Source organism: Helianthus annuus, chromosome 17 (genome assembly GCF_002127325.2).
Source record: "Helianthus annuus cultivar XRQ/B chromosome 17, HanXRQr2.0-SUNRISE, whole genome shotgun sequence".
NCBI classification, from domain to species: domain Eukaryota; kingdom Viridiplantae; phylum Streptophyta; class Magnoliopsida; order Asterales; family Asteraceae; genus Helianthus; species Helianthus annuus.
Window position 1 is genome coordinate 27,480,772 of NC_035449.2, and position 12,006 is coordinate 27,492,777.

At 41.3% G+C, this 12,006-nt stretch overlaps 1 protein-coding gene across 1 annotated transcript; it reads right to left on the minus strand.

The window, feature by feature from the left end:
- Nucleotides 1–1,521: 1,521 nt before the first annotated feature.
- Nucleotides 1,522–3,867, minus strand: LOC110921175 (peroxidase 3). The gene is made up of 5 exons (XM_022165454.2): nt 3,757–3,867; nt 3,368–3,637; nt 2,707–2,904; nt 2,432–2,594; nt 1,522–2,147 (listed from the first exon to the last, which is right to left on the minus strand). The coding sequence occupies exons 2-5, from the start codon at nt 3,563–3,565 to the stop codon at nt 1,732–1,734; spliced, it is 975 nt and encodes a 324-aa protein (XP_022021146.1). The 5' UTR covers nt 3,566–3,637; nt 3,757–3,867; the 3' UTR covers nt 1,522–1,731.
- Nucleotides 3,868–12,006: the final 8,139 nt, after the last annotated feature.

The window sequence follows — 12,006 nt, forward strand, 5'->3', positions numbered from 1 at the left end:
GATATAACCCAATAGCGGCGACGTATGTCGCTGGAATTAAGTCACCGCTATTGCTATAGATGGTTGACCGGAAAATTTGCAGCAAAGTTCGCCGAAGATTACACAACACATTTACAACTACTAAATTGTTTATCAGAAACTCAAACCAAGGATTCTCACGGAGATTACACAATACATTTCCAACTAATAATTTGAAGATTACGTAACTTACATTCATATCTCATATCAAAACATTCAAATCTTATAAAAAAATGGATTCTACCTAAAGTTACACTGTACATTTTCTAAATAATAAAACAAAACTGGCCGGAGCTTTAGCTTGTTGACGTTATGGTGCTTGACGGAGCTTGTCGTCGGCGCATGTACAATGGTATATCTCATATCAAAACATTCAAATCTTATAAAAAAATGGATTCTACCTAAAGTTACACTGTACATTTTCTAAATAATAAAACAAAACTGGCCGGAGCTTTAGCTTGTTGACGTTATGGTGCTTGACGGAGCTTGTCGTCGGCGCATGTACAATGGTGGTTGACGGAGCTTGAAGGTGGTGGTGGTGGTGGTGCAGCTTGACAGTGGTAGCGGTCCGGTGGTGGTGCCAGTGGCAGTTTGGTGGTGGCGGTGATGGTGGTGGTAGCTTCACGGTGGTAGCTTCATGGTGATGGTGGAGGTTGTTGTTGGTGTAGTTGAAGGTTGGAGAAGATGGAGTGTATGTTGAAGAAAGTGGGTTTAAGATTAAGATTGTGTTTGTTTGAGGGAGGAAAACCAGGAAAGAGCCAATGCCGTTGGATCATCTTCTCATCGAGGGGCCAGATCAGCCTTTTTTCAGGTTCACACGGACCGACTATTAGCAGCGACACCAATAGCGGCGACAAGGAGCAACAGCAGCGACACGTAATGATGTGATGTCTCTGTACTCCATGATTCAGGTCCACCTGTATTTTAGGGTTTTAGAGGCGACAATATGTCGCCGCTATTGGTGCTACTGTCGCCGCTATTGACGTTAACATACCCCAGCCGTTGGATCAGGAATGAGTGGCTGGGGTTAGTTGTGGGACACCGGTTCCGGATCGACCAATAGCGGCGACGTATTGCCTGTCGCTGCTATTGGTGTCGCCGCTATTGCCTCCTTTTCTTGTAGTGAACCGCAAACGAAAGATTGAAACGACATTCAAGGGTTTGTGGAGAAATCAACAAGGATAAAGGTGTATTCAAGTACGTAGCCTTGTCCATCTCAAACTCAAAAGCCAAATGCTATTTCAAAATATATACACTATAACCCTCCCATCTAAAACTCATCAAACACCTAGGGTGCATCACATGTAGTTCTGAAAAACCTAATAGCAAAACTCTAATTAGACAAAGATTTTAGTCATTCTCTCTAATATGTAGAGTCAACTTGGTCTTAGCTTAGCTACAATAGTATATATTATGTTTATATTTTGTTTATTCTTTATGTTAATTGATACAAAAACACAACTAAGTTAAGTTATGCTTGTGATAAGAGTATAGTAACTAATAAAACAGAAAATAGAAACAATGTCATATATATTCATATCTTTTTGTTCGATTCTATATCTTAATTATACAAGCATCATTTCAATTTACATACAGTGTAAATAAACTCTCATAGTCACGTCTTTATTTTCTTACCACATAAAACTTACCACGCAAAATTTGAAAATAAAATGACGAAAACAAATAAAACAAGCATTTTAGGATCACACAATCTTAACTATTTACGACAGCACAATTCCTTCGAATTTCACCAGTGGTTCCGGTTTTTACCTCAATTTGACCCATTTTCTCCATCGACAATGCAAACTCATTGAAGAAATTCTGGAGCGATCCTTGAAGAAGTTGGTTTATGTATGCCAACGTGTTGGAGTTTGTAGTCAAAGCCGAATCAGACTCGAACAAGCCCCTACGTTTTAGCAATAACGTGTAGTAGCTAAGATCAAAAGTCTTACGGCTCCCAGGATCCATCTCAAGTATTGTTGTATTGTCGTTTTGTGTCCTGCATTTTGTTGCTCTGAGATTGTCTGCATATTCACTATCAAGCGAGGGGTCTCGATCTCCCACACCCGTGAAATTGTATAGACGGTTTGATACCGATGGACAATGTGCGATCCCAATAGTATGAGCACCTAATATAACGTCACAAATATGTGAAAATTTGAACGGGTAACATCTTAAAGGAGTTTGAAAGTCTGAAATATGCATTCTGTAGCATACAAAACTAAATTGCATAATTTTAAAAATATATTATTATTATTATAACAATATATTTTTAACACACAAACTATTTATTATAGATGTTTTAAAAGCATACCGCTATACTATTTGATCAAATAATCTAATTGTATAAATTACAAGATACTAAAACAAAACGCATCCAATTTAATAGTGACTTAAGCAATGAATAACATACCCGAAAGCAAAACAAGATCCTTCAAATCAAGACTTTTATTGGCAAACTTTTGTATGAGGATAGTGATATTGTCGAATGGAGCCGGGATTTGGTTCAACGCCTCGGATGCATTGGATAACAACCCATCTCTTCGCCCCGTGGGGACTTTCCAAGAAGGGCCTCCCTTTAACAAAACCGAAAACAAGAAAAGGAATCAGAAACAAAAACATTAATAGTTGGTATTTATATATTACCTTCCGGTTTTATTTCACTTGTAATAATATTTGAACTCTTACAGTGATAGCAATGGAGTCTCTAGCAGCAAGAGCGATAATATCAGCACATGAAACAATGCCAGGGCATTCTGCTTCAACTAAGCTCTTCAATCTATCAATGAAATCAAACCCTCTTACTGTCTGGTTTGGTGTTGCCACTTTCTCTGTCTGATTCCCTGAGCTTGAAGTAACATTCAAGAGGATTGATGCATCACAACCCTATTCACAACACCAATGTTTCGTTAAGAAATAAAATCGTCATTTTTTTAACGGTTAAATGATCATACGTGTTGACCCGGTAACAATTTGGACGCGTAAAGTAGGCGCATATTTGTTTCTAGCCGAAATTCGAGTATCTAAACTCAAATGTAGTTGAAAAGTCATTTTTTAAAGTTGTGCTTGTTTTCATTGTGACCACACTATTTGGGTAAATGTTCGAGTTCTTCTTAATCCGAAATGGCTGGGGAGAGCAAAGGTTCCTTTTTTAGGGTACTTCCGGGTGTTTATGATCAAATATTTGTTAGGCATCATTTAACTAAAAAATGTTTGGGAACATAAAATGTAAAAAGTGATACCCAACTAAATAAACAGACAAATCTACGGTAGAGAGTAGAAAAGCAGCGATATTTAAAAACTCGCGTGAGAAATGACACGAGGAAAAAAGGTAAAAGATGAAACGAACCCTGACGAAACAATCATGGAAATGCATTCTGATAAGAGTAGCGGCAAGCGATGGAGCATTCGGGATATGCTCATTCACATAATCTTGCACAATCTTTTCAGCTTTGGGGCATGAAGTCCCATAAAACCCCATCTGTAAATCACCTTGCACCCATCCAAAAATCACTACAAAAACCAAAATCCAGCAAAAGCCTTTCATGTCTTCTCTTTGTTGCCTTCTTTCACCTATTTCTTCTTTAGAAACTTCGATCTATTATATAGGCAGTATCACCTGTATTTACAACACATGCAACCATATTAAATGATTAAGCTCATTATTAAATATTAAAAGGACTGAGAGTAATTGTTGTTTAGTTATAAGACGTCAATGAGTCAATATAAGAAACAAACCTCAACTAATCCTCTTGCTTAAGTGACATCAGATTCATGGATATGTGGAAGATGTATGAAAGGTTGAGCTTTTATTTATAACATTATATTTTGTTAAAAAATATTTATTTGCAGACTGAAAAGATTAGTTAGAGTAAACTGGAGTGAAAGAATATTAATTATAAGATGGTTTTGGTTGTAGGAACCGTTCGTGTAAATAATTAAAATAAAACAAATTTTATTTAATTGATTACAGTACAAAGAAATAAGAAAGCTGAAATACTATTACTATTACAACTGAAATAAGCCAAAATACAAGAAATGGAGTAGAAGCAGAGTGGCTGAGGCACGTGAACACACGCTTCCCTTAAAACAAATTCCGAGTCTCCCAAGAGTACTCGTTTTGTTTCCCAGGGTACAACAGCCGGAGCAGTAGTACTGCCGGAGTTCGTCTACAACCCGAAGGTTACCTTGAAAGCTGCAAGAAAAAATTCTAGAGAGAAAGTTTGGATTACTGTTGTGTTGCTGGTGTCCTTCTGAAGTGGGTATGGAGCTGTATTTATACAGCTCCTAGGTTGAAACAGTCAAAATGAATTAAATGAGAGGTTTAAATTGCATTAAACGTCTTCAATGCAATTTAATACGTCATTTAATTCTCAGTCAAAGCCTATTAACTCGTCAGTTACGAAGCTGGACTGAAACTGCCCTGTCATTCAATGCTGGAAGCTTCTGCGCGCGCCCATGCGCGGTGCGCCATGCGGCGTGCGGCCTCTTGGCTCACTGCCGTGCGGCGTGCGGCCTCTTGGCTCACTGCCATGCGGCGTGCGGCCTCTTGGCTCACTGCCGTGCGGCGTGCGGCTCAAGTCTGTCCATGCGGCGTGCGGCGGTGCAGCTCAAGTCCGTCCATGCGGCGTGCGCCACGTCACCTTGTGAGTCTATACGTGCGCGCCACACAGTCGCGCCGTATTGGCTCACTCTGGTGCGCCGCACACGGCACAGTAGGACCCATGCACCATGCTCCCAACCGCGCGCCTCGTGTACCCGCGCGCGCATGCGCATGACTGCCACGTCATGCGCCGCATCACCTACCACTTGGTCCTTGCAACCCTTGTGCTTCACCACGCGCGCGCGGTCAAAAATACAAAGGCGGCTCTCAAGCGGCTCGCGGCGATGCGAGCGTGCGAAGTGCAAAGTGCGCCATCAAAGCGCCACATTGCGCCTCATCGCCCACGCCACGCGCGCGCGCGCGAGCGTGTGCGAGTGCGAGTGCGAGTTAGGGTGCTCCGCACCCTTCGCGAGGACACTAGTGTGTGCTTCCATGAAACAATAAGGATGGAGAGTTCCACCTTAAATACCCATTTAAGTTCCATCTCTCCTCCTATGTGGGACAAGGTGCTACTTTCCCTTTAGTTTCAACATTGAATGTTCCAAACACCCAACTTTGAGCATCGATATCTCATTCATCTTAGCTCGGTTTTGGACGCGGTTTAGTTCGTTGCGAAGCTCTTCCAACATAGAACACAAACCCACAAATAAATACATAAAACCCGCTCATTTTATTATATTTATTTCTAGTCCAAAATAGGAAAAAATCATTTTCCTATATTTGTGAAAAATGCTATTTTCACTTATTTTCCAACAATCCCCCACATGAAAAATGCTATTTTCATCAAATTTCCAACAATCCCCCACATGTATGGAAATGGATCTTTTCCTTACACTTTTCAACGATAAACTTCGACAGTTGAGTATTGCAAGATAGGTAGGTTGAAGCCTTTGAACCTTCTTTTGTGAAACGCACTTAGCTTACTAGCGGTGTGTAGACGCGATGTCCTTGAACATACCCCCATTTGTGTAAACGACAATACACTTCACACAATACTCTCCCTGGTTTGGCCAACTCCTCATTGTCGTGTCCTATTATGGTCCTGGAACACTAGCCTGGTTCTGCGAGAGCTCTAGGATTTGCGCACCCCACAAATCCATTTGAAGCGACCCCACTTCTCTCTAACATAGGTGATTCCCATGAATCATTAAAAGCATCATGGTTATTTGATTTCCCAAAATCATTAACCTTAATATGCTTAACCTCACTTCATGTCACTGATTGGAATGGACTAGGAAGTATATGTAACTCCCTTTTATTTAGTTTGGGGTACTCCCCCACAGTGACTCCGTTTTGGTAATATGATTAAGTTGTCCTATTGAACTTAGATCTTGGGATCTCCAGTCAACTAAGTTAGGTTTCCCTCATATTCCCATTTTCCACGGGCTTTAGTCCCATTCCTCTTGACGACGTTTCTACTAACTCTCTGCTTAAGCCTTTTGTAAACGGGTCCGCAATGTTATCCGCTGATCTCACATAATCAATTGTGATAACACCCGTTGAGAGTAGTTGTCGTATCGTGTTATGTCTACGTCGCATATGCCTTGATCTGCCATTGTACATCAAGCTTTGAGCTCTACCAATCGCTGATTGGCTATCACAATGTACACATATGGCTGGCAAAGGCTTTGGCCATCTTGGAATATCTTCCACGAATTGACGTAGCCATTCCGCCTCCTCGCCTGACTTATCCAAGGCGATAAATTCAGATTCCATTGTGGATCTCGCTATGACCGTTTGCTTAGAAGACTTCCAAGCAATAGCAGCTCCTCCAAGTGTAAACACGTAACCACTTGTTGATTTGGAATCTTTATTATCCGATATCCAGTTTGCATCAGTGTATCCTTCGATCACTGCTGGTTGTCGGGTATAATGCAGTCCATAGTCTCTTGTGTATCGTATGTATCTAAGCACCCTCGTGATAGCCTTCCAATGATCCGCGCACGGATTGCTGGTGTATCTACTTAGCCTACTCACCGCGTAAGCCAAGTCGGGTCTAGTACATGTCATTAGATACATTAGACTGCCAATAATTCTTGAATACTCTAATTGAGCAACTCCATCTCCTTTATTCTTCTTGAGATGTTGGGAGGTATCAACTGGAGTTCGAGCTACACTCGTATCTCCCGAGTTGAATTTTTCAAGAATTTTATCCACATAGTGAGATTGACTTAACACAAGACCATCTTGGGTTCTTATGATCTTTACTCCAAGAATCACATCCGCTAAACCCATGTCTTTCATGTCAAATCTCGCTTTCAACATGCTTTTAGTAGCTTTGATAATTTTATCATTACTCCCAATGATAAGCATATCGTCTACATAAAGGCATAAGATGACATAACCTTCATTTGTGTCTTTGAAGTAAACACATTTGTCGCACTCATTTATTTTGAAACCATTGTCAATCATGACATGATCAAACTTTTGGTGCCATTGTTTTGGTGCTTGCTTCAAGCCATACAAAGACTTGACGAGTTTACATACTTTACCCTCTTGACCTGGGGCGGAGAAACCTTCAGGTTGCTCCATGTAAATTTCTTCTTCTAAATCGCCATTTAGAAATGCGGTTTTAACGTCCATTTGGTGAACTTCCAAATTTCTTAAAGCCGCTATAGCAAGAACCAATCTAATCGAGGTTATGCGCGTCACAGGCGAGTAGGTATCAAAGTAATCTAGACCTTCCTTTTGTCTAAATCCTTTAATCACCAACCTAGCCTTGTACTTATCGATACTTCCATCAGTTTTCATCTTCCTTTTGAATATCCAACGATATCCAAGTGGTTTGCAACCAGGTGGAAGATCTACTAACTCCCAAGTATGATTTTGCAATATAGAATCTATTTCATTTCTTATTGCTTCTTTCCATTGAGGTCCTTCTGAAGAGGAAACCGCTTCGCGATATGTATTGGGCTCGCCCTCAACCATATAGCTAACGAAGTCTGGACCGTAGGATTTTTCAACCCTTGGCCTTTTACTTCGCCTACGATCACTTTCTTCAACCTCAGGTTGTTCATGTGTGTTATCATGAACCACCTCATCAACTGGTGTAGATGAACTTTCACCTACTTCAAAATTAGGTGTTGATGACGTTGCATGTGTTTGTCTTCTCAAAGGAAACACATTTTCAAAGTAAGACACAACGTTAGAATTCACCTCCATAATAGTGTTTACGTGTACATCAGGATTCTTGGACTCATGTACAAGAAAGCGATGTGCACTACTTTGATGTGCATACCCAATAAATATGCAATCAACAGTTTTGGGTCCTATCCTAAGAGCCTTAGGAGGTGGTACAGTCACCTTTGCTAGGCACCCCCACACTTTCAAGTATTTGTATGAAGGTTTCTTCCTTTTCCATAACTCATATGGAGTTTCGTCTCTCTTTTTGAGTGGTATCCTGTTCAAAAGATAATTAGCCGAGAGAATGGCTTCCCCCCACAGTTCGTGGCTCACCCCAGAACTTATCAACATGGCGTTCATCATTTCTTTCAATGTGCGGTTCTTTCGTTCCGCCACGCCATTTGATTGTGGAGAGTAAGGAGGTGTACACTCATGTACAATGCCACTTTTTGCGCATAACTCGGCAAAAGGTGCAACATATTCGCCTCCTCGATCGCTTCGCAAAGCTTTTATTTTCTTTTGAAGTTGATTCTCAACTTCATTTTTATACAAGATAAATTTACTTATTGCTTCATCTTTACTTTTTAGTAAATATACATAGCAATATTTAGTACTATCGTCAATAAACGTGATGAAGTACTTATTTCCCCCTGTTGTGGGTACCGCTTTTAAATCACAAATATCAGTGTGAATTAAATCAAGGGGTTCGGTTATTCGTTCAACCGATTTTGATGATGTTCTTGTAAGTTTGGATTCAACGCATGTTTCACATTTATAGTGTGAATCAATATGGAATGTTGGTATACAATTTAAATTGATTAAACGGCGTATTGAATTAAAATTTACGTGACCTAATCTACCATGCCATTTATTCGATTCAGAAAACTCAAGCATATAAGTAGAAGTAGTAGCAATTTTATTCATGTTCTTGACAGCCATTACATTCAATTTGAACATTCCATTTTGGGCATAACCCTTGCCTACATACGTTCCTCGTTTAGTTAGTACAAATTGATCGCTCTCAAAAACTAAACGAAATCCAAACTTGTTAAGCAACCATCCCGAGACTAGATTCTTGCGCAAGTCTGGGACATACAACACGTTGCTTAGAGTGAGCTCCTTCCCTGAAGTCCACTTCAAGATCACCGTTCCTTCACCCATGATGTCAGCGGTGGCTGCATTTCCCATATACAGCTTCTCTTCTCCAGAAAGCGCCTTGAAGGTGGTAAAGAGACTTTTGTCTGCACAAACGTGACGGGTCGCACCCGTATCAACCCACCAACCTTTTGGAGTATTGGTCACCGTATTGACCTCATCCATCATTGCGCTTTTGTCGGAAATCATTGCCACCAAAGGCATTCCGTCTTCATCCACCATGTGCGCACGCTCACGCTTTGGTTTCTTGCATTGGTTAGCCCGATGCCCCGGCTCGTCACAGTTGTAACAAGTCCCTTGGAACGTTTGAGGTTTCTTTTTCACAACCCCTTTCTTCGGTCCAAGGTTGCTAGCCTTTGCTTTCCCTTTCCCTTTGTCCTTTTTCCCCTTGCCCTTTGTGCCTTTAGAGGATTGCCCATGCTCAACCACGTTTGCACTAGCACTAGGCTGCACAAGGCTGTTTTTTAGGGCGATCCTATTCTCCTCTTCTATACGAAGACGAAGAACAAGGTCCTCCACCGACATTTCCTTCCGCTTGTGTTTAAGATAATTCTTAAAATCCAACCAAGCAGGAGGTAATTTCTCAATCATGGCTGCCACTTGAAATGTCTCGCTAAGTACCATTCCCTCGGCATGGATGTCATTTAGTATAATTTGCAACTCTTGGACTTGGTTCATAACCGGCTTGTTATCAACCATTTTGAAGTCCAAGAAACGGGCGACAACAAATTTCTTTGTTCCCGCATCCTCCGTTTTGTACTTTTTCTCCAAAGACTCCCACAATTCTTTGGAAGTCTTGATATTATAGTACACATTATACAAAGCATCCGAGAGACCGTTGAGTACATAGCCTCGACATATGAAATCCGAATGCTTCCACGCATCTACCGCGCTCAGAGCCTGAGCGTCGGTCTCCCCTTCCGCAGGTTGGGGAGCGGTTTCCGTCAAGAACCTCGCAAGGTTCATGGTGGTCAAGTAGAAGAACATCTTCTGTTGCCACCGCTTGAAGTGTAGACCCGAGAACTTCTCAGGTCTTTCAGCATGATTTGCCACAGTGGACGCTCCCACAGTGTTGGCAGGGGTTCCAACTACAACATTCGTATTGTTGTTGTTTGAGGTCGACATTCTGAAAAAATTAAAATTTTAAAAGTTTAGTCAAAAATATTCTGATTTACGCAAAACCAGAATTAAACAATTAAATTTTAATTTTTTTACCACAAATTTACTGTTTAGGCTTCTAAGTCCAACTTTGAAGACCAAAAACAGAAAATTTTATAATTTTTAGAACTTACTGATTGGCTTCTAAGTCCAACTTTGAAGACCAAATCAGAAAGTTTTAGCAAATTTAGGACAAGTTCGAATGTAACCAAAAATAGTTTTCAACCAAAGTCGCACCTTTGAAGATGAAAACTAAAAAAAATCTGTTTTTAAAACACAAACTGAGTGAAATCAAAACTGGTTTGAATCACAAACAGAATGGTTTTGATTACACGAACGGTTTTAAAAATTTGTTTTAAGATTGTAGGAACCGTTCGTGTAAATAATTAAAATAAAACAAATTTTATTTAATTGATTACAGTACAAAGAAATAAGAAAGCTGAAATACTATTACTATTACAACTGAAATAAGCCAAAATACAAGAAATGGAGTAGAAGCAGAGTGGCTGAGGCACGTGAACACACGCTTCCCTTAAAACAAATTCCGAGTCTCCCAAGAGTACTCGTTTTGTTTCCCAGGGTACAACAGCCGGAGCAGTAGTACTGCCGGAGTTCGTCTACAACCCGAAGGTTACCTTGAAAGCTGCAAGAAAAAATTCTAGAGAGAAAGTTTGGATTACTGTTGTGTTGCTGGTGTCCTTCTGAAGTGGGTATGGAGCTGTATTTATACAGCTCCTAGGTTGAAACAGTCAAAATGAATTAAATGAGAGGTTTAAATTGCATTAAACGTCTTCAATGCAATTTAATACGTCATTTAATTCTCAGTCAAAGCCTATTAACTCGTCAGTTACGAAGCTGGACTGAAACTGCCCTGTCATTCAATGCTGGAAGCTTCTGCGCGCGCCCATGCGCGGTGCGCCATGCGGCCTCTTGGCTCACTGCCATGCGGCGTGCGGCCTCTTGGCTCACTGCCGTGCGGCGTGCGGCTCAAGTCTGTCCATGCGGCGTGCGGCGGTGCAGCTCAAGTCCGTCCATGCGGCGTGCGCCACGTCACCTTGTGAGTCTATACGTGCGCGCCACACAGTCGCGCCGTATTGGCTCACTCTGGTGCGCCGCACACGGCACAGTAGGACCCATGCACCATGCTCCCAACCGCGCGCCTCGTGTACCCGCGCGCGCATGCGCATGACTGCCACGTCATGCGCCGCATCACCTACCACTTGGTCCTTGCAACCCTTGTGCTTCACCACGCGCGCGCGGTCAAAAATACAAAGGCGGCTCTCAAGCGGCTCGCGGCGATGCGAGCGTGCGAAGTGCAAAGTGCGCCATCAAAGCGCCACATTGCGCCTCATCGCCCACGCCACGCGCGCGCGCGCGAGCGTGTCCGAGTGCGAGTTAGGGTGCTCCGCACCCTTCGCGAGGACACTAGTGTGTGCTTCCATGAAACAATAAGGATGGAGAGTTCCACCTTAAATACCCATTTAAGTTCCATCTCTCCTCCTATGTGGGACAAGGTGCTACTTTCCCTTTAGTTTCAACATTGAATGTTCCAAACACCCAACTTTGAGCATCGATATCTCATTCATCTTAGCTCGGTTTTGGACGCGGTTTAGTTCGTTGCGAAGCTCTTCCAACATAGAACACAAACCCACAAATAAATACATAAAACCCGCTCATTTTATTATATTTATTTCTAGTCCAAAATAGGAAAAAAATCATTTTCCTATATTTGTGAAAAATGCTATTTTCACTTATTTTCCAACATTGGTAACCTGCTTCCTTTTACTAACAATACATGCAAACAAATAAAATGATTAATCTCATCTTAATTAAATATTAATTAGTTATAATTAATACATCAATGTGGGTCAATTAAATTACCTCACCTAATCTGAATGACATGAGATTCAAACTTCAAACACACTAAGAAACAAACACAGTTGATTTGC